This window comes from Desmodus rotundus, chromosome 1 (assembly GCF_022682495.2).
Source record: "Desmodus rotundus isolate HL8 chromosome 1, HLdesRot8A.1, whole genome shotgun sequence".
NCBI lineage: Eukaryota > Metazoa > Chordata > Mammalia > Chiroptera > Phyllostomidae > Desmodus > Desmodus rotundus.
Genome location: NC_071387.1, coordinates 78515603 through 78538840, shown reverse-complemented (window position 1 = coordinate 78538840; position 23238 = coordinate 78515603). Strand labels below are relative to the sequence as shown.

Below are 23238 nucleotides of genomic sequence, written 5' to 3'. Positions count from 1 at the left end.
CAAGCCAGGATAATACATTAGGAAAACCCTTATTAACCCAACAAAAAATTATTTCCAAAATCTGCCCCAGGCTATATAAGCTAAAGTATATTTCTTTTCTCACTTAAGCTGCTATTGTAGAAGTTCTTCCCTAAAGGCTAATTTACCAGGGTTTGATGTGAAGGTTTAGAAACACCATGCTTACACTTTTATAAGTTGCTTCATTGGTAGTTGAAATGTCAAGTAATTCCTCATAATTGATACATGCCAGGACAAACACTTGCAGTAAGATTAATTAGTGTGGCTCATTGTATTTCCCAAAGGTGGTCACAACAATATTTCCTATTACACGGGGGGCAAAGAAGGGTCAGAGTGTTCTTGCTGTTCCTAAAGTAACTTTAATTCAAAATAATCAATATGCCAAAGCAACATACTTTGGGGTGGCCTTCCCTGAACCCCATCATCAGTCTTACATAATAAGCTAAAGTAAGTTTTGTTTGTATGAGTAAACTGGCTTTATCTGCGCAGGGAATTTTCAAGGCTGGTCTCCATTTGTCCCCAATTTTAACATGAGCAAAATGATACAAAAGCTGTATTCTAGGTACTGTATCCATGGGGTGGCCCTCCATCTTCAGGGGGCGATGGGGGATGGTCTGCTTCTTGGTTGTCTGCAGCCAATGAAGCACTTGGTGAAGAAAATGATGCTGGATGGCCCATCTGCCCACCTAGACTACTGACGTGGGTGTTCTGCTTGAGGTAGTCGGTGTAACGAGTCAGGAGTAGCTTCTTGAACGTGCTGCTGTAGATGACACAGGATGGAATGAGGCTCAGAAAGCTCGCCTTAAACAGACAAAAACATGAGTGTCTGGGTGAGAAAAAGAGCAAGGAAGTTATAACTAAGACATCTCAGTTTATAGTCATCATTTTTTAAATGTTTTTTCTGACTACTGAAGTTAAGCCCCAAAATCTTCTAGTACAGACATGTGTCACGCAGGAGGACACGTGCTAAGAAAAGCACCATTAGATGATGCCGTCATTGAGCGAACATCACACGGTGCGCTCGCACAAACATGGATGGTGTCTCCAACTACCCACCTAGGCTGTGTGGTACAGCCTATTCACCTAGGCAACTAACCTGTACAGCATATTACTGTATTGAACACTGTAGGCTATTATAACATGATAGCATCTATATATCTAAACATATCTAAACATAGAAAAAGTACATTTAAAATTTTTAAATAGGGTTAGAATACAGTGTAAAAGATAAAAAATGCTGTATCTGCGTAGGGCACTGACCATGAATGGAGCTTGCCAGACTAGAAGTTCTCTGGGTGAGTCAGTGAGTGGTGAGTGAATTAGAAGGCCTAGAACAACACTGTAAGCTACTGTGGACTTTATAAACACTATATCCTTAAGCTACACGGAATTTATTTTTTTAATTTTCATTCTTCAATAATTCTTCAAATTAAACTTAGCTTACTATAACTTTTTTACTTTATGAACTTTTTGTTTTATTTTTCAATTCTTTTGCAATAACACTTAGCTTAAAACACAAACACATTTTACAGCTATACAAAAATATTTTCTTTCTTTATATCCTTATTCTATAAGCCTTTTCCTATTTTTAAATTTAAAAGGGTTTTTTTTTGCTTTTTAAACTTTTTTGTTAAAAACTAAGATACAAACACACACATTAGCCCAGGCCTGCTACACAGACTAAGAATCCTTAATGCCACTGTCTCCCTTCCGCATCTTGTCCCACTACAAGGTCTTCTGGGGCAAGAACGTGCATGGAGTTGTCATCTCCTATGAAAACAATGCCTTCTTCTAGAATAACTTCTGAAGGACCTGCTTAGGCTCTTCTTGAAGAGGTGTCACTCTTTTTGGAAGTATGACCACGGTGATTTGTTTAATTTGTTTCTTTTTTTTATCATAGATATGTTTGTAAGCAGATAATGCAACCTGAATATTCCTCTCTATAAATAAAGACATTTTAGTTTTTTTTTAATTAAAAACTTTATAAGCAGCTGGTTGAAGTCTGTAAAACTTCTGCTAAACTCTGCACTGGGAATTTTCTTGAAGGTTGTTTTTCTTCTCCTGCAGTTTCCTTTTCGCTTGTGTCATCTTTTTTTTTAAATAATATATTTTATTGATTATGCTATTAGTTGTCCCATTTTCTCCCCTCTATTCCCCTCCACCCTGCACACCCCCTCCCACACACATTCTCCCCCTTTAGTTCATGTCCATGGGTCATACAGATAAGTTCTTTGGCTTCTACATTTCCTATGTGTCACCTTAAGCTATGTGTTCCTGTTCCAGTTCCGGCAACTGCTCATGAGTCAGCTGTTCACAAACTGCCACTAGGGGCCCCTCGCTGTCATCCTCACTCACACCCAGGTGGGAGTAGTGTGTCCCCCAGCCACAGCCTTGTTGATTTTGCGTCCTCCTCATTCTTGGCAAGTCCTTTGAAGTCATGGGGGAACTTCCTGAGTGTTTTCTTCCAGATGCCATTCATACACCCGTTGCCCAAGCCCAAGCAAGGTTCTTGATGCAGTCATAGATGTAATTTTTCCAAAATGGCATCTGTGTCTTCCTCATTTGCAGCAATAGCCTGGGCAAAGGCCCTCCTCAGGTAGGAGGCTTTAAAAGCTGCTATGACTCCTTGATCCATTGGTTGAAACAAAGAGGTTGTGTTTGAAAAGAGAGACACCATGTTGATATTGGGATAAAAATCACCAGTAAAAGGAGGATATCTGGGGATATTATCAACAATAAGCAAGATCTTGAAAGGTATGTTATTCTCCAAACAGTACTTCTCCATTTTGCTGGACAGCCATTGAGAAGGGCATCTTGGAAGAGAAGCTGGATCACCCAGGACTTCTCATTGCTCCTGCGGTACAGCGGCAGTGTGTGCTTACTGGCGTGCTCGAGGGCCATGGGGTTCTCACCTTGCCAGACCAAACAGTGTTTCGGTCTGTAGCCTGTGGCATTGCCCCCAAGCAAGACTGTTATTCTGTCCTTAAATTTCTTGAGGCCTGGCATCGATTTGACCTCCTTATGGACGAAAGTCCTTTCAGGCATCCATTCCAAAACAGGGACGTTCATCCATACTGAATAGTTGCTCTGCCAAGTAATTTTCCTCCACAATCAGCTTATCTAGAGTTTCCAAAAATTCTTCAGCTGCTTCAGAGCAGCCCTTGCAGCCTCATCACTCACTTTCACATTATGTAATGAATAATGATCCTTGAGTTATTTAAAATGCCCAGAGCCAGCACTAAATTCAACATCATAGTTAGGTGCAGTCTCTTCTGTCAACATCACAAACATTTTGGCTTGGCCATGATCATCGTGGTTCTGGGAGGGATACGCTTCTGTGTCCAGTCTTCCTCTAGGTCGTTAGGAGTTTCTCCCCGTGTGGTATAGTCCCTTCACAACTTGCCGTCTTGTTGCCTTCAGTAAAGCAGGTCCTTTAACAGTGTCCATCATGTCATTCTTGTTCTTCAAGATCGTAGCCACGGTGGGATGGGGCATGCCAGACTGGCAAGCAATAGCCATCACCGATTTTCCACCTTTGTAGTCCTTAATCACGGTTAACTTCATTCCCAGGTCACTCACTCAACGTGGCAACATTAACAGTGTGTTTTGTATGCTGAGGGGCCGTGGTGCACAAAACAACACGAGGTTAACGCAAGCCCTGGAGAAAACGCACTCAAGGGACGTGGCAGATGCGCGATGTAGGAGGTGGATGCCCTTGTAACACGGCATGCCGTTTCTCAGCAGACTTTTCATAAGCAAAAAGGCTTTGCATTAAAAAATAACAAAGAGGACAATACAGTGAATACATAAACCAGGAATAGTCACTTATTCTCATACGAAGTAGCACGCACTTCAGATAACTGCATGAGCCACACTGTTACACAACGGGCAGCACAGCAGGTTTGCGCGCACCTGCATCACCATGAATTCTCAGCAAACAAGGTTTTCTCAGAGACTAAAACAGCCACTTATAGGATCAGCCCTCGGGAAATTCTACCTTAAGAGAAATGTGCCCATGGTAAAGCACCTCCCTCCATTCTTTCTCTTCGTGAGCACTTTCCTTCCCTGGTGCTCCATCCCCCAGCATCTGCATGTTCTTCTACCAAGGCCCCATTAGAATGAGACTGCGGGAAAAGGTTTGTTTAAAATTCTTTGGTGATGCTCGAAACAGCACTACGTGGAAACTGTGTTGTTGTTGTTGTTGTTTCACTAATAATGTGTTTCACTATTACCACGCAATATTCTCATTTACCTTTGTTTCATGATCGTTTTTGTTTCTAAAAGCGGCTGGGGAATGGAGAAAACTCCTGGCGACCTGTGCCATTGAGCCCCGTTTCCGCCTTTGATGGAGTCCGAGGAGAGCAGGCGCCAGCTTGCGCCGCTCACGGGAGCCAGTGGTCAGGCTCCTAAATCCGTGTGCACGGACAACACACTGGAAGCTTAAAATCCACTGTGGGGGAGGATTAAATAACTGAAATCAGCAAATGCTGCAAATTGAGGTGCTCTGTTTTACTTTTTTCTGGAAAGCCAGAGAGTTAATTATTTACGAAGACAGAGGATCAGAGATGACAGGAGCCTCTCTGAGAAGCTCCCTGGGTCTTGGTCGACTTTTCCCAGGAGGTCTGGGAGCCACCTTACCTTGTGAGGTGAGAGGGGAGGCAGCCAAAGGTGAGATTTGCCAGCTGGGAGCTTGTTTATGGGTTGAGCACCCAGGCCTCCAATAGGAAGGAAGGGCTAGCCCAACCCTGCGAGGGCCGCCTGCGCACCTGCCCTCCCTGGCTTCGGGAAGGAAGTTAATTATCAATTACCAAGATTTCATGGACGAGGCAGCCGCAGGTTTCATCTCCAATCATGACATAATTTAGTGATTCTTTAACAAATGCATCTGCAGTCTTGGTTATCAGGCTGGTATTGAGACACTTTGTCATTGGGGTCGAAACAGCGTATGGGGTCAGCACCTACAATGGGAAATGAAGCCATAACATAGGAGCAGCCTGCCCAGCCCTGAAAAATGAATCCCCATTTCCCCATCCCTTCACTTTCCAACTCTGCCCTTCCTGCAACAAGTTTCAGGATCCAAAACAATAGGAGCGCTGAAAAGGCATGGAACTGGCGGAGCTGCCAATTGGGTTTCTAGCTTCACTCGGCCACTGACTCAAAGGGAAGCCTTAGCCACACGCAGCCAGGGGGTTCAGACGGCGGCTGAGGTCACGGGCGTCTCTCACAACACGGTTGCCAGACTTTGAGAATGAAAGCGCAGGACACTCAGTTAAACTGAATCCAAGAAAACAACAAAATAACTCAGTATAATTATGCCCTAAGTATTCCATGGGCTATACTTACATTTAAAAATTTATTTGTTATTTATCTGGAACTCAAATTTAATTGGATCTCCTGTATTTTACCTGGCAACTCTATCTCAGAAGTTTATTTGCAACCTCCATGGCCAAAGTTGGAGCAACTTAAAGCACTCTGGGTTCCCACTTTCACACCAGTTAGGAGCCAGGAGTGGCACAGATCTCATAATCTGTCCTGTCCTGATGAGGAAAAGAAACCAAGCACACATTGTACCTCCCAAATCTGACACTGTTTCTACCCACGCTCACACCACCACGTGGTCTGGCACGGAGTGTCGCACGGGGTTTCTTACTTTTTCCCCCAGACATAGAGACCTTGGCAGCATCTTTAGAAAGAGAAAAAGATCCATGCTTGGTTTGTTTTTTGTTTGTTTGTTTTATTTTTCTTCAAATCACATTTTCAATTTTTGTCATATCACATTTTCTTCACATCACACTTGAAATGAATTGTGCATAACTGGATATAATTCATTATGAATCAATCCAATTGAATTTGTTCTCATGGAAGCGAATGCAGTTATTAATTTGCATAACACTTTTCTTCCAAAGATCTCAAAGTGTTACTCTTAGAGAGATATAGGAGCATGTATTCCCAACTCATTTCCAGACATGGAAATAATAAGTATTTTCATTCCTGCTGTGAGATTTGGTTGACAAAACACCTTATTGTAGAAAATAGTGATGAAACCTGCATACCCATTTATTCATTATATCTTTATAATAACCTAGAGAGGTTAACAGGTATTGTAAATGCCTTTTTACAGATGGGAAAACTGAGGTTCACAAAATTTAAACAGGCTTTCCAGAATCACTCAGATGATAAGAGGCAGAGCTGGAATTTGAAAATCAAACTCAAGTCTATAGTTCATACTTCCTTGCCCATTTAACCAATTTTTATTTATTGAGCACCAATTACTTAAGTGTTTGGAGAGGCCAGTTGGTTTTTGAAAGATCACAGAGTCTTTTCACCTTCTCATACTTGCTAGGAGAACAGCGCCAAGTTTTCTGCATCAAGGAAGGAGCTCCCTTCCCTGCCACACCCCCTGCCCCTCAGCACCCACTAACTTGACAGCCACAGCATCCCTGGACCACAGTTTTCAAGATCAAGGTGGTGCTGAGAGTCACACTCGCATGGCTAGCAGCCAAGTAGCTCTGGTAATGAGTAGTGTTGCTCACCAACCATTGCGAGCTCTTTTTGCCCCCATACACATGATAGAATTGCACTTCCTGGCCCCCTGTGGTTGGGTGGGCCCATGTGACCAATGAGTGTGAGCAAAAGTGCCATGTCTTTTCTGAGCCACAGTCTTTAATTATCAAAGCAAGATCCTCTAGAATTCCTACTACTTTTTCCCTGGCGTGTCAACTGTTGATATCCAAAATGGCAGCTGCTCCATCAGCCGGGTCCCTGTGTCACTACAGTGAGGTAACCCCATCTGGCAGCTCACAGGAAGTGCATCATGAATGAGAAATAAATCTCTGTGGTTTTAAGTCAGTGAGGTTTTAAAGGTTTATTTTTTACTGCAGCAAACAGCCTATGTGGGGCAGCACTTTTGCAAAAGGAATCTGTCTTCAGCTGGCAGTCAGAAGAGGGGTAGGAAGAAAAAGTATCTGACAGACGAGGCTTTGATTCAGCGGGGCAAAGACCAACACTGTGGTGTGGTGTCCTGACGTGGCTGTTACAGTCACCGTGGCTGGGGAGTTGATGTTATTTGCAAAACTCTCACCATTAATTCATATCTGCTTTTTGAGTAAGCTTTTGATATGCTTTAACTCAAAAACATATCTGCTTTTTTAGTCAATTTATAAGCATAACCACCTGAGATGGTCTCACCTGAGTATTTTAATTGAAAATCAGTATGCACGCCAATGATTTTAAAGATATCACTGCTAGTGTGTCTTTTTCATTTCTAATAATATGTCATACAACTTCCCAAGCAACAACAAAACCCTCTGTAAACTGTTTGTTCCAGGTTCTAGAAACCAGTAGACTCTGTGTTGCTGAGCCAACCACATGTATATCACTGGCACCTAAAGATGTCATATTGCTCAGCCTACAGGCAGCACTGACAACCCAATCCCTTTGCGCTTAGGACAAGGTCATCTCCGTCAGAGTCTTGCCATTGCTGGTGAAAGGGGAAGCAGAGCACCTCTTCCCCAACTGCTCAGGATCCCAAGTAGGAGGCTCTCTGTGGCCCATCACAGGTGGACGGCCTGCAAGGGAGGCCCCCACTCCTCCCAACATGGGCCGAGTGCCCAGTGTTCTTCTATTCCCTCTCCCCCATTCCTCCCATATAAGCCTGTCCTCCGTACCTCTATCAGAGAGTAAAGGTAGCAAGAGGGTCGACAGCATTCTGAGCACTCACACCTTGTCCCAGTTCCTGCTCCAGCACCCAGGGCACGGGGGAGGGAGGCACCAGGTGGTACCAAGGTGGCACGATGGCCACCGCAAAGGTCATGGGAGCATCATTCAGACCACCATCCTCCCGGCTGCACTTGCACCACCAGCCTTGCAGGGAGCAGTGGCCCCGGCTGAATGAGGATCTGGTGTTCCTATTCCCATGGACTCAGAACTGTTAACCTCACCTGGATAATGATTCCTTTTGCTTTGTATTCCGCTTGCAGTGCCTTGGAAAATGTGCACACAAAAGCCTGGAGCAAGAAAGAGAAACACCTCAGGACCCAGAGCTTGCAGTCTCCATCAGAACCCACTTACTCAGATTTCAAAGGGCGCAACAGGAGCCTTCCATTTTATCTTAAACTGTAGCAGCTTCTCTTGGTGGGAGTCAGGACTTCATTACTCAGTCTGAGAAGAGCTCCTTCAATCAGTGGGAACATGCATTTGGGGACGGATGCGTACCTCCAGCCACTGCACATGAGTGACCCAAATCAGAGGGCGCAGTCCCTCGTGTGGAGCAACCCCTCCTCTGAGAGTTGGTTTTCAAGGCTAGGGCCTGGGGACACCTGGCTAGACCTCCAGGGCAGGAAGGAAACCACAGGGTCACTTGATGACTGGAAGGTAGCAGGGCTCCCAGGTGAGGGGGTGAGTGAGGGCTGGAGGCCCCTGGGGACTGTTCATGCCCAGTTGTGCTGCTTGCAGACCTTAGTCAGCTTGGCAGCAGTGCCTTCTCCCAGAATGCACCCACACGCCTTCTGACTAAAGCTCCACCCTGTACGCAGAAGAGTGCCTCCTGGCAGATCTGTCCATCCACTGGTCAGACAGTCCAAAAGAAAATGCCCACGGGGAGAAACAGGAGGAAGAAGGAGAAGGGGACTCAAACCACATGCTATCACTCACCTTGGAAGCTGAATACATGGAGTACAGAGGCCAGGGAAAGAGGGCCACCCCAGAAGAAATGTTCAAGATGAGCCCTTTCTGCCTAAAAGGTAAAGAAGCAAAGTTTTGGTTGATTTGCTGCCTACCACACCTTGAGAAGGAAGAAAACAAAGGGACTCGTGTGAACGCTGGGGAGACTCCATCCTCTCTAGGCTTCCACGGGCACTAACTGCTCTGCTTCCAAGGACTGGGAGTGGAACTTCCCTTCCTCACGGACTATGGCACCACTCAGTGACGTCACTCGGCAGACAGTTGACATCAGAGCTTGTGACTGGAAATGGGCTCTGCTGTAACAAAGGTTCCCCCACCGAAATTCAGAAAACCAGTTGAGCTCAGACAAGATGGGGGGAAGAGATCCTTCTCTCTCACATGTGGCCACAGAAGCTTAAGTTCCCTTTTGACTCATACAGATGACCCACGACAAGACAGATGCCATATGTCTTGGGTGGAATTTGACAGTCCATCACCTGCTCACACAGGCACCCCACACAAGTCTCTGGGGTCCTTACTTTTCCTTTTGAAATTTAATCTCTTCAATCCATCCCAATGAGATGAGTTCAATTCAGAAAAACCAAGAAACTGCACTTTAGAATCCATAGCCAAGCCCTTTCTTCCCCTAGGGAAGATAAAACTATCGACCATTTGCTTTTAATGAATACCATCTGAAAAAGAAAAAAGAACAGCTCCCAAATGGGTGTTGTAATAGGGTGATAAAAACATGGGATAAATGGAGGCACTGATGGGGTGGTGATTTTTACCACTAAATTGGAATATTCATTCTGACAAGAGCTGAAATACATAATAACAAAGAGATGGCTGTGGTCTCAGGCCAACTTCTGAAGTTTCTTTTATGCTCAACATAAGTTAATTTTTTTAATACAATGTGTGCTGAATCTGCTGTTCTTTTCCCTCCAGTATATGTTACATTTGACCTTCCAATATGCTTATCTGTTTGCAAAGCCAGCCTGGCTCAGAATGTGTTCTTTTTTTCTTCCGTAATCTCCATGTCCTTTCATCATAGTGTTATCATTTGTTAAAGTAGCAGCCAGATGAACTCCATCCCCCCAATCTCCAAGTCTGACTGCCAGACGTGGGAGACCTTGCCACTCTACTCCTTTTCAAAGAAAGGCCTTACCTTGATTCCATGTGTTGCAGAACCAGCTGTGTCATCTACAAGAGAAGGCCAAAGTTAAGCCTGGACAAAGTAAGTAAATGGCAGTGGGCAGCGTGACTTGGGGAAGCGGGCATGGGAGGAAGCGGGAGAACTGCTCAATCTCAGATGGGCTTGAAACTCTGCTGAGACTTATTGGAAGTCATTCTGGCAACACCAGAGCTTGGCTGGAACCCACAGAGGCTGCCCAGACAAATGGCAAACTGCTCAGAGGCCTCTGGTTTCTCCTCCATAAAGCTAAAGTCTTCCTGCAAATTGAGGGCAGTGACAAATTATGGCAATTGGCTTCTTGCTGTGGTACCAATGCTGAGGTCCCCAGATACTCTTTACTTTGGGGGAGAAGGCAAAGTAGGCTAGTCAGCATGAACCTCAGCCATGAGTTAGGACTGGGGGACCATCAGGAAACCACACAAGTGTCCATAAGCATCGCAAGTTCACAGGATGAGGTGGAGAAGGACATCTGTCAATTCAGCAGCAGCCACATAAGCAACCTGCAGGTGGTCTGTGAAATATCTCCCTACACAGAACATGTCTGTCTGTCTGTCTGTCAGAATTACAACAACGTTAAGAAGTCCCTCCCCACTCCCCACAACCTTCTGCTCTCAAAGAGGTCTTCTCTGCCACTTCTGGAGCTTAAACGTCCCATGAAAAGAGCTTTGCACGTCAAAATTATAAGGCCCACATTTTAAGGGTTGAGGAGGAGGCAACTGTGTGTCTAAAATGTTCTCAAAAGTATGCTTGAGTGCACTCAGGCCCTGTCTGGGGAGCAGGCTTGAGACAGAGAGCAACCAAATGGATGGAGAGAAGCAGAGAAATAAAAAAGACTGGGGACCAGAAGACAAGTTTTGCCTATTTCTACGTGTTGTCTGGGAGCCCTGCCACCACTCCCGCCTCACGGGCCAGGCCCTTGCACCCAACTGGCAGGGCCTCCAGAGCGATGTTTTCACTGCGCTGGGTCAGTGGCAGGGCGGGAGTGGTGGGGAGGAGGCTCCCGAGAACCCACGGGACTGCCTCCTGAAGGCCTGGATGTTAAGGGAGGTGAGAGAAGGATAAGGGCCAGATTGTGCCACCACCATTCCCGGGCTTTTCCAGCTTCACTGAGGGTGTCTGTGGAGCACATCCTCAGAGTTTCCCACAAGCATTCACTAGTCTCGTTGGGCGAGTAATACCAATTAGAGAGGGAACATCAGACTGTGTGTCTCTGTCACAAAGCTCCCAATATTTAGCCTCTGATCCCACCTTCCTTTGCCCTCAAACTCATCTCCCATCTCTGCCCTTGACACAGATCTCTACTATTTCCAGATGGCTCCTTTGGAATAATTAAGTGATACTTGTCATGCCTCCAACCAGTGCGGACAACTGGGGGTGGCATACTTACAACCTAACCTGCAGTGTGTTTTCTCTGTTTTTAGGGAAATTAGTGTCTAGCAATATGTAAACTATTTTTTTTTAACAAATCAAATTTCTCTTCTGAAGGAGTCAGAGGTTATCAAACACATTTGGGAAGCCCTGTGATCAAATGAACCAAAACTAAAAGATCAATGTGTAAAATAATATGAAAGATTTTAGTGGTAAGCCTGCCAACAGTTGGACATATAAAACTTAAAATTACTTCAACTGGAATTTTAAAAAGCCATTGATTGCTCAGCAAAAAAGAATGTGTATATCAATAAAAACTGAGCAGGAAACTATAAAATACCAGTGTGCTTACAGAAAAACAACCAATGGTAAAAAAAAAAAAGAAAAAAAAAATTCTCGGCCCAACTTACTCCCCTGGGAAAAAGAAAAACAAATTTTTTTTTTTTGGTCTTCTCAGCATCCTTCCCCTCTCCTTAGGTTTAGAGCAACTGATTTTCCTTTGGGAAAGAAGCCCTCCACGGACAGTCCATGTTTTCAAGATGAGACTGAACCTCCTCCTGCTCCCCAGGTATGATCTAGATCCATGAAATCAGGGATCATACCTGATTCACTGCTGCAGGTCCATTGGCCTAATGGAATGGTCACAAGGGCTGCCACATGCAGTTGAGAATTCTATGTCCTGAGCCAGGTGCCCAGCTGTGGGCTAAGTGGGGCTGAAAGCCCAGGGTTTACTCATGAGCCATTTAGAGGGCTCTCACCATTCAGAGGAAAGGAAAACATTGTGTTCACACAAAAGTACCATCTACTCACCAAGCATCAGGTTGTGTCCACTCTTAAGTAGCACCTTTTCCCAAACTGTCTGCCTTGGCCAAAAGGGTGATTTTTTTATTCAATCAAGGGCACAGTACAGGACAGCCTTGTGGTAGTCATATCTACAAATTCTTGTGCTGAATGGCACCAGACACAACATTTAGTCCAATACTTTTTTTAATAATCCTTGCCTAAGGGCAGGCTTATTGATTTTAGAGAGGGGGAAAGGGAGGGAAAGAAACATTGATGTGAAAAAGAAACGTTGATCAGTTGCCTCTCTTATGCACCCTAACCAGAGACCTAACCCAAAACCTGGCTATGTGCCCTGACTGGGAATTGAACCCATGATCTTCCAGTTTACCAGACGACAGTCTAATCGACTGAGCCCCATTGGCCAGGGCTTAGCCCAACACTTTTAATGCAGATAAAGAATCTGAAATTCAAGGGAGTTAAATAGCATCCCAGCACTGTCCAACTAACTAGTAGCTGAGCTGGGGTCAGAAATACACATGAATGTGAATTTCAGTTCAACAAACACAAGGGGAAACCCAAAACCCGCCAGAATTCATTTATAAAAAATTGTGTATTTATTCTTACATGTCTAAACTTCAGTCACCTTCAAAGGACTGTCCATTTGATGCAATACACCTATCAAGATATTTTTTCCATTGTTCAAAACAGTTTTTGAACTTGTCGATTTTGATGCCTTTAGTGCTTCTGCCATTTTTGTTTCACCTCTTCCACTTTGGCAAAATGTTTCCCTTTGAGGACTTTTTTCATCATTGGTACTTGATGAAAACAGAGTAAGACATTAAAAGGCCACTATGTTACCTCTCAATCAAGTGAGGTTCAATTTCAGAGAATTCTCCTTCTACCAGGAGGAGAGTAGTTGCCACATTCTAATAGCTGCTACATTTTATGCATTTAGCACATACATTGACCACATACCTTTACCACTGAGGTGATGTTACAATGGATGAGGCTCTGTAATAAATAATCATAACCACAAATCAGCCAGATCATTTCAGAAATTCTCTTGAGATGTAGTCAGTGCTAAAGAACCACGAAGTGGGCTAAAGCATGTGTGTGAGCTGTTCCTCGCTCGCTCTCTCGTGTCGGGCTCCTAACTGGTCAGCAAGTATGCACTGGAACTGGGAAACATCTGACATCCGTACTGTGTGCTTCTTGAATAGAAGATAAGAGTGTCCTCAAAAACTTAGAGCGGAATATGGACTCAGTGTTTGAACGGGAGATTGTTCATTTCTAGCTGCGGGGAGAGAGGTTAGCATGTGTGAGTCTAGAAGACAACAACACAGAGAACAGAAAGGCAAATGATCGCACAATACTAGGTAGAGACTCTGGGCTACAGAGGCCAGGTAGAGAAAATACTGGACAAGACAGAGAGGGAGAGGGGGACAGACACAGAAGAAAGCACAAATGCAGACATAACTAGAGAATGAGAAGCAAGAATGGAATCTGCTTAATGAAGAGACACATATTTATGCCAGAAGCAAGGACCACAAGGCTAGAGGTATGTGAAGGAGGGTTTGGCAAGGATGTACAATGACGTCCAAACCATCTGTCATTCTGTCCCCATTCAGTGGACTCAGGGCTTTCACAGGAACATAGGAATACCTGCAGAACCATGACAGCCTGCTCAGTATTGGTGTAACCCCATGACATCAAAGGTCAGGGCCTGGGGAAGACTTAACAAATAGTACCTTCAAGGACTGCTAAATGCTAACAAGTTTCCTCATGACCAACAAGGGTGGTCATGGTTCCGAGCCAAGCTTGCTGAACTCACAGTACCCCCAACCACAGAGTTTGTGTCATTGACTTTCCTCACACTGAAAGTTGAACAAGTGTTATTACCTGGGAAGACAATTGAAAAAATAAGCTATCCTCCCACTTGCATACACAACTGTAAATTTTTCAGGCAGTACGACCCCTCCTTATAAGGCAGAGCACAGAGCCCCCAAAAGACTGAGACAGTAGGCAGGTAAGTTTTGATGTGCAGAGAAGGGGGGAGATGACCTTACCCTAGAGATGGCCGTGAACAGTGTTGCCCTTGACTGTCTGTCAAGCACTAAGATGAAAGGAAAGGGAAACCTCGAGATACCCACCGGGAATTCAGAATTTTTCCAGACACCTTCCCCAGGCCCTGGCAATGGCCCAGCCCAGGAGCCCAGTACCTGGTGAGAGGACACTGTCCCCAGAAAGCGCAGATATACCTGGATTTCATCTGGTGTATCCAGGAAACATGTTGGGAGAAGGCTTGGAAGCATTCCAACATTGTTGACTGACAGGGAGAAGCAAAACAAAAAGACGTCAGAAGAGCCAGTGGCAAATGTTCACTGAAAACCTTAAAAATAATCACATTCGACCCAGAAACTCTTCTCTTGGAAAGTGTTTTTAAAGAAATAATGTACAAGCAGAGTCCTATACGAGGCTGTTCACTGAAACATGATTTGGTAACAGAGAGGAAGTCTGAGGGAAATGCTGTGGTCTGGTAGCTGGAAGCCCCTGAGCGCACTATGGTACAGCTGTAGGCTGGAGCGCCCTGCAGTCTGTCCCAGCTCCAGCCGCCTGGAGTCTGAAAGATGCAGGAAAGGTCTGTGCTGTACCATTTTTGAAAATGTTACAAAACAGTAAATTAAACCCCGTTTTGAAAATATGTGTAAATATGTAAAATGCACGTAAATATATGAAACTATGTATCTGGATGGGTATGCACCAAAATGCTATCTCAGGCTGTCAGAATTTTAAGAAATTTATAATTCTTTTATGTGCTTCTCTACTCTTTCCAGCTTTTCTGCAATGATGTTTTACATTTTTATTAGGAAAAAGAATTAGTAATTATGTTTTTAAGATTTTGTTTATTTATTTATAGAGAGGGGGAGGTAGGGAGGAGAGAGAGAGTAACATCAAAGTGAGAGAGAGAAGCATCGATTGGTTGCCTGTCGCATGACTGGGAATCGAACCTGCGACCTTTTGCTTTGTGGGATGATGCCTAACCAACTGAGCCACAGCATCCAGGGCATATTTTTTAAAGTCAGCAGGAGGTTCAGAAATCAAATCTTCCTTCTATGAACAATACAAACACTGTACTGTGTATGTAGTTATAAAATAGCTCGTTTATAAATCAGCACAGAAAAAATATTATCTTGTTTCCTGAATAAGGTACTCAAGTCTCAAATAATCACATCGACTTGCCATTTTCATGAACCAACCACACAATGTTTGTTTGTTAAATGAGCTCCTGTAGGCCGATGTTTCTGAGAATCCCTCTTCCCGTCGAGTGTCAGTATCAGTTCAGTGAAAGAAAATTCATTTCGATATTAGGAAATATGGTTGGGTAGGTAGAAATGTGTAAATCTGATACATTCTAAAGCTATATATAAATCTATTAATCCAGTAATGCCTCTCGAAGAATTGAGATTTAATATTCATTTAATGCTACAGCTTAAAATACAGTTATGAGTTAAGTTTAAGCCACCATGGAATAATCAAATGTCACTAAGATAATTATTTCACTGATATATTACAACAACCTTTGCAATCAACTTACCTAAAATCCCAATTTCTAAGCCTTTAAGTTCTTCTTTAATATATTCATAGATGTCATCCTTGGTAAAATCTGCTTGTATAATTTTCACACTCCTCCCTGTAGTCCGCTCTGCATTAGAAACAACAGTTATTCTTCGATGAACAGGAGCCCAAATCCCTTTCTGCCCGTGGAGTTCCCCTGGTGCTCCCACACAACCTGAGCAGACTTTGAAAAGCACAAGCCCATCTCCCCATAAGAAACAAGCAATAGCCCCGGGTGAATGCTGGGATGGGCTAAAAGATTTGTGAATGGTGGTTTCTCTGTGAGTCTAAGAGTTACTACAGTAACAAGTATATGCATTACAACGATTTAATGCAGCGGTTCTCAGCGTGAGCATCACCAGCAACTTGCTAGAAACACAGAATCTCAGGCTCTACCCCAGACCCATGGAACCAGAAAAACCTGGGAGTGGGCCCAGCAATCCCTTTGCACACACACTCCAGGGGACTGCTGCACACTCAGCTTTGAAACCCCTAGACTAAGAGCCATGACAGCAAACAGTGACACTGCCTGTGCTGTGTCAGTCCCCTCCACATAGATAGCAACACTCTGTATTTGTCCAACACTTTAGAATTCATAAAGCATTTCCCTACACAACACATTTGAATCCTCTCTACAGCCTTGTAAAGTAAGTATTTTTCCCCTTTTTCAGAGGAGAAAACTAGGCTCAGAGACGCTATCTACCTCGCCCAAGGGCACACACACTCTGTTCCCACCCAGCCAAGGCTCTTTCTGTCTTCCCCGCACTTGCCTCCTGCAGGAGCCTTCAGACAGACCTGAAAGCAACAGACAGATTTCACCAGCTGCTGCCTGCTCAGCATTGGATTGAGACCCAGTGTTCCAGGGGCAAGTGATCTTGAGGCATAATTTGGGGGTGGGGGAGGGCTTTAGGACTAAAGACACCACTTGCTTTTCAAGAGGACGGTAAAAAGCACATTTTAACATTGTGAGAGGAACACTGAAGAATGTCCTAATCCTGGTCACAGTTACTTCTGATATCCAGACATAAAACAAAAGCAGAACTCATTGGTCCAACGGCACTGAGCCTTGTGGTGTGATTGCTCAGCCTGGGCCTCCCACACCCCTCTCTTAATCCAAATGACAGCCTGCCCTGGTCTCACAAGTCTTTGTATAATTGAAGACTGTTCCTTTGACTTACGGAGTTTATTAATTGCTAAATAAATAATTGATCATTAAAATGCAAATACCCAAAAAGGGATATTATAATCATTATTAACTAAGAATACTTCAGAAAGGATCATAATAATAAAACTTTGTAACATGAATGCTGCCTCCTAGGACAGAATTGTACAACATTCAACCTTCACAGCCATACACAGCAGCCCTGGATCAAATCTTTTTTTAAAACCTGACAACCACCGCTAAGCATAGCCCCTCACCCTCCTGCATGAAGCAGAGCACAGACATAGGGAAACACAGATCTGCTTTTGAAGGGAGTGGCAGATGTAGCCAGGAAGCTTGGGCCTCTGGACTAGGAGGTCCGATACTAGAGATGAAGACACCAGACCTAGAGATGAAGAGAGCAGACCTAGTCATGCGTCAGTCTGAATCAGTCTGATCCTGCTTCATCGAGCCCAAAGACGCACTGGTGAACTGATGCCCCCACTTATCAGTCTGCGCTTAACTTTGTAAACTGAGCTCCCACAGAAGCACCAGCAACCCAGGCTCAGAGGAGAGATGAAGGGATGTTGAGGGTGCATCCATGGGCAGAACCAGATCAGACCTAATCAGTGGGCTCCACAAACATCTTCCTTATTCCTTGGGGTCACTCACCAATCTCCACAGCAATAGTCTGTAGTTTTTCCAGCGTCCTGCTGATCAGAACAACATCGAGCCCTTGTCTTGCTAGCTGGGGGTGGGAAACCAAAAAAGACAAAGCCTATCAGCAGACAGGAAGACTTGATTTAAGGGTGAATGGGACATCACCCATTGGTCTCAAGGGGATGTGCTTGTTTCTCCTGGGTTTAAATGTACAGAATGTGGCAGAAGTTTCTGGTTTATGAGCTGTACCAGGTCAGGCTCAATGTGACATAACCATAGTAGTTCGTGTGTGTGTGTGTGTGTTGATGATGTGCCAGGAACTATTCCACACTTCCTTTTGTGCAGGTTCCCACCATCTGAATGCCCTCTCATCTGAACCTCCTGGGGTGGGATGTGTGCTGGAAATCAGAATTTGGAGGGTATTATCATTCATGTGTCAGGCCCAGGGCAGCACTCCTTAATAAAAAAACATATTTCTGCAGCAAATTTGAGCTGCTTCCTATTCATACAGACATTCTTCTCATGGTTCACTTTATACAGCTATGGTCATGGACCGGAGCCCTTTCTCGTGGTTCTCTGGCTCCCGACAGGACAGTGGAATGGGGAAGCGCAGGGTAAGTGGATGCTTCCATGAGATCAACAAGGCATTCTCCTTGGAATATATACTACTGAGACTCGTGGGGGCCTAGTGACGCAGCGCAGAAGCCTTAACATGGCACAGGAGACATGGGAACTCCGTGTGCTGGGCATCACACCTACTAATGCTACTCGTGAAGAAAATTACAGCTTTTCCTGAAGAAGGAAGGGAAAACCGATGTTCATGTAAACAGACACTGATGGCATTTGAGTTTGTGACAAAGGACCCAGTTAACAAAAAATCTTTCTCTATGGCTTTAATTAAATGATTTATACTGCTCTAATGGTGGTAAACTACACACGGCAGAAAATTTTCAATGTTAATGAATATATGGCATATTTTATGAATGTGCATATTCCCTTGCACAGGGCCCATGCTCACTTCTCTGTATCACTCCAGTTTTAATATGCATAGCATGCGCCAAAGCAAGCGCTATGCCAGGATTTTCATAAAGGATTATGCATTTTAGAAAACACAGAAGATGCCAAATGAAAGACTGTGATACAGGGTCTACAATAACCAGTCATTCGATCTTCAAGCCAGTGGTCTCAGAATCACCCAGGAAGATGTCAAAAAACACCAATTCCTACCAAACCATCCAAATAAGAATCTCTGGGATTGAAGCCTCAGCATTTACATGTTCTCTATTTAATTTATTAAATTATACGATTAAATACACAAGTGCATTCTGGTTGTGACAGGTGTCCCTGATGCCACCATTCCGCCCCCTCGCTCGCCACAGGCTCTCGCTGTCTCCGGTTTGGTGCTCTGACTTCCTAACTTCATCTCAGCATCTGCATATGGACACGTGTCGTATAAATACATGCAGAAACAAATGTTCACTTTGTGGGTTTTCTCTTTTCACACTTTACAAATAGCACTGGGAGTGTTGTCTTTTTAGCATAATGTTGTATCTTACCGCTAAGCATGGTACCCATTTCTACATCAGTCCACGTTGATCCCCTCCATTCTTCTTATTGCTCCAGGGTGTTCATAGTTCACTTTTCAGTGGACGTTTAAGTTGTCCAGTTCTCTCATTACCAATACTGCTACAATAAAAAACCTTAAGTAGCTCTTTGTATACACAAGTGAATTAATTCCTAGAGTAGATAGACAAGCAGCAGAATTGTTGTGTCAAAGGATATATGTTTCTTAAATTTTAACAGTATTGCCCAAATGCCCTCCCTTAACTATACCATTAAAAATACAGTTACAGCTATTTCTTCACTCTCTGACCAATATTTTATACTAATAAACTTTTCAACCTTTTCCAGCCTAATGGTCAATAAATTATATCCCTTTCTTGTTTTAATTTGCATTTCTCCAATTAACAGTGGGGCTGAGTACCTTTTTGTATATTTATGGGTGAAATATCAGTGTACACCTTTTGTCCATTCCTCTACTGGGTTATTTGTCATTTTCTTATAAATTTGTAGGAGTTTTTATATGTTCTGCATATTAATTTTTTGCTTACTATGTACATAGCATTTTCTCCTTTGTTTATGGTGTCTCGGCATACATGACATATTAATTTTAATGTCATCAAGTTTGTGAATATTTTCCTTAGGGTTTAAAAAGTTTTTCTTTATGATTTTCCCTAACTCCAAGAATATAAATAGATTTTCCTATAACTCTCTGTAGTTCGTTTTGTTGTTGTTTATTTTTGAAAGTAGGGTGAGGTTAAAATCATCTGGCATTATTTTTTCCAAAATGGGTGGCTAATTGTCTCAACAGTACTTTTCTGTTTGTCCATTCTTTCCTGACTTAAAATGCTAACTTAGTCACGTGCAAAATTTTCAGTGGTACATGGGTCTGTTTCCGTTCTGCCTGTTATGTTTCATTGACCTATTTGTTAATTTATATACCACTGCCACTTACAATCTAATCATAATCTTACAGTAAGCTTTGGTATCTGGTGTCTGATAGAGTAAGTCCCTACCATTTATTATGCTCTTTCAAAATATTTTTGTTTTATCTTGTTAGTGTAATTTTCCAGGTAAAATTATATCTTTTTAAAAAGTATTATATTGAAATTAGAGATATTCAGGAGGGAAGTTACTCCTTGGCAGTGACCACTTGTCTCAGCCATAAATATGATCTCCATTTATTCAGCTTTCATAATTCTTCTAAACACTTTTAGAAGTTTCTTCATGTAAACTTGGAACATATCTTGTTAATTTGCATTAGCTAGGATAACATTAGCTGCTGTAGCAAATAACTCCAAATTTCAGTGGCTTAATACAACAAAGTTTGGGGTTTTGTCTTATGTAACAGACTCTATTGCAAATAGTCATTCAGGGCCCACAGCTAAGAAAGGCTTTACCACACAGCACTAGGTTTAAGATTTCCTTGGGCATTGACAGCCAGCCGGTGCAACAACTCCAAGAGGGTGAAGAAGATACCGTGCCTTAGCCACCTTGACCAAGAAGTGGCACACATTATTTCTGCTTGATTTCATTACCAAAATTAGTCACATGGCCCCACCCATGTGACTAATGCAAGGGAGATGCAAGGGAGTCTGGGAAATTTCCTGGTGGGGCAACCACTTATCAGCTGCAACTCTATACCAATGGAAGGAAGAGGAGGGATATGGGGGATGTGTAGTTGCCTTTGAGTCCAAAATCTGAAGTTTACTTGTTGGTTTTGTGAATTAAATTACTATAGAAAGAAGAAGAAAGTCTAGAATTAAATACCGAGATTCAATTGCTGTTTTCCCCACTTGCACCTGTGTGCACAACCTGGTCCTCTGGTTTCCTCATTTGCAAAACAAGGACATCAATAGACCTACTTTATACACTTGTTCTGAGATTAAATTAGAAAATGCATTTAATTTATGTTCCAAAGTTTATGACATAGAACCTGTTATATTGAAACCCTCAAATAGTATTAGTTATTTTTTCTATATATTTTAAATTGATTTTAGAGAGAAGAAAGGAGAGAGAGCGCGAAAAAGACAGAGAGAGAGAGACATCAATTTGTTATTTCATGTATTTATGTGTTCATTGGTTCTTTGACCAGGGATCAAACCTGCAGCCTTGGCCTATTGAGATGATGTTTTAACCAAGTGAGCTACCCAACCAGGGCCTTTTTCCTATATATTCTAATTTGGTATTATTTGTAATTAGACACTCTACCCAGCTACCTAGGTTAAAAAAAACAACAAAAAACTATGCATTCTAATAACTTGTTCATCAACGTTTGGCTTTTTATCATGGACAATAATATACTCTACAAAGTATAATTTGTCCCTTCCTTTACAGTACTTGAATACTTTGCCCTTATTATCTTGACTAACACGTCCTGAACAACGGTAAGCAAACATTGCTGCCTGTTTCCCGCTATACTGAGAACAAATTTCTCAATACGAAACACGATGTTTCCAGTATTTCTGGAAGATAGATTTATCAATTTCAGAACATTTTCATGCATTCTTTTTCCTAAATTACTTCTTTTTAAAACTTCTGTTTGCTAATATTTAACTTGGATTCTAACACTCCTATGCTATCTTTCTCCCATTTTGGTATGATTCATGTTAATTTGACTATGCAGTTCATGAAACATGTAGGTAACCAACTTGTCCCAGGATTTCCCCAATTTTAAAACTGAAATCCCCACATCCCAGCAACTGCCTCAGATCCAGGCAAAACAAGATGGTTAGTCATCTTAGAATTTTTTTTGTCTATTCCTTGAAAATTTAGTAATATTTACTTATAGAAATGTTTAGGTGTTTTATTTAAGTATAACCTTTCCCATTCCTTCTTTGAGTACTAGTCTCTTGATGTTTTTCTAATTCCTCTTGAGTCAACTTTATTTATATTTTCATATGAGGAAAATCATTTCTATCATTTAAATTTTCAATTTATTGATACAAAGGTTGAAGTAATATTTTCTTCCATCTCTCTTTTTTTTAATCCTTACCCGAGGACACTTTTTTATTGCTTTTAGAAAGAGAGGAAGGGAAAGAGAGAGAGAGGGAGAGGGAGAAACATCGATGTGACAGACAAACATCAGTCAGTTGCCTCCTGTGTGTGCCCCGACCGGTGATCGAACCCACAACCTTTTGGTTTATGGGACACACTCCAACCAATGAGCCAAACCATCCAGGGCTTCTCTTCTTTGTTTTTAAAAATCTCGTTTATAGCTATGTTCCTAATGTTGTTATTTCTTTTTCTGTTTTCTTTTTTCCCCCTTAGCTTAAGTTTTTTTAAAGATTCGTTTTCTGTTTTGGTCTTTTTCAAGAATAAGTTTGGTTGATCAGTTCGGTTGATCAGTTCAGTTTAAACTGATCGATTTAATTTATCCCTGTGTTTCCTATGTCATCAATTTTTGTTTTCCCCTTTATTAATTACTCCTTCTATCTCTTTTTGATTTATTTTATTGTTCTTTTTCTATAATTTCTTCAAAGCTAAGACTACTACAGCCTTTTATTATTTTCTACTAAATGCATTTAAAGCCAAAACTTTTCATCTGCATAACACTTTGATACACAAGGGTGTCCATTTTTATTTTTTCTTTAGTCTTAAAGCTACATTGAAGAATAATTTTTCAATGAAGATGAGGATATGGATATCATTTTCTAAGATTATTCTTAATTTTAGTGTATAGTATTCAGTGAATGTAAAGGTATGTTTTTTGCAGTTGTAACTTATCACAATTTTCTTTGTAGCCTAATAAGCAGACAACTTTTATGATTGTTCCATAAATGTCCTTAAGAAGTGTGTATTTGATCTTTTTGGCCACTCAGTTTTATATACTGTTGCCTCTTAAACGAAACTTGATGTTTACCTCAATACACTATAATGACTTACCAAATATTAATTAAACCAGTATGAGAGACTATTTAATTTTCTTATACCCTTAATTGGTTTTGATTTATGTAATAAGATGTTAAATTAGAAATTTCAACAGAAGTGCTAAGACTCAAAAGATAATCAGATCACAAAGTGATTTCAAAAATCAACGGAAAAAATGTCAAAGTAATATCATTCTTGATCTCTTCCCTGATGGACCCCTCACTCATATAAATATATAACAGAGTGGCAATTAGGAAGGATTTGTCAAGAGGATTGCTTTGGTTCTTCCTGCTTCCTAACTGTGATTCCCATCCCCAAGGGCAGCGTGAGGGAGGAGCATTACCTGCCTCTCACCTCGAGTCAACAGAGA

The 23238-nt window shown here is 42.4% G+C and overlaps 1 protein-coding gene across 1 annotated transcript in view; it reads right to left on the bottom strand.

The window, feature by feature from the left end:
* Positions 1-521: 521 nt before the first annotated feature.
* The window catches only part of HSD17B3 (hydroxysteroid 17-beta dehydrogenase 3), a 43860-nt gene continuing 21143 nt past the window's right edge, over positions 522-23238 (bottom strand). The window contains exons 3-11 of the mRNA XM_053925193.1: positions 17451-17526; positions 15618-15725; positions 14281-14348; positions 12998-13033; positions 9845-9879; positions 8671-8752; positions 7959-8024; positions 4827-4976; positions 522-819 (exon numbers count right to left, since the gene is read on the bottom strand). Coding sequence (XP_053781168.1) covers positions 577-819; positions 4827-4976; positions 7959-8024; positions 8671-8752; positions 9845-9879; positions 12998-13033; positions 14281-14348; positions 15618-15725; positions 17451-17526 — 864 coding nt within the window. The 3' untranslated portion in view covers positions 522-576. The remainder of the gene's footprint in view (positions 820-4826; positions 4977-7958; positions 8025-8670; positions 8753-9844; positions 9880-12997; positions 13034-14280; positions 14349-15617; positions 15726-17450; positions 17527-23238) is intronic.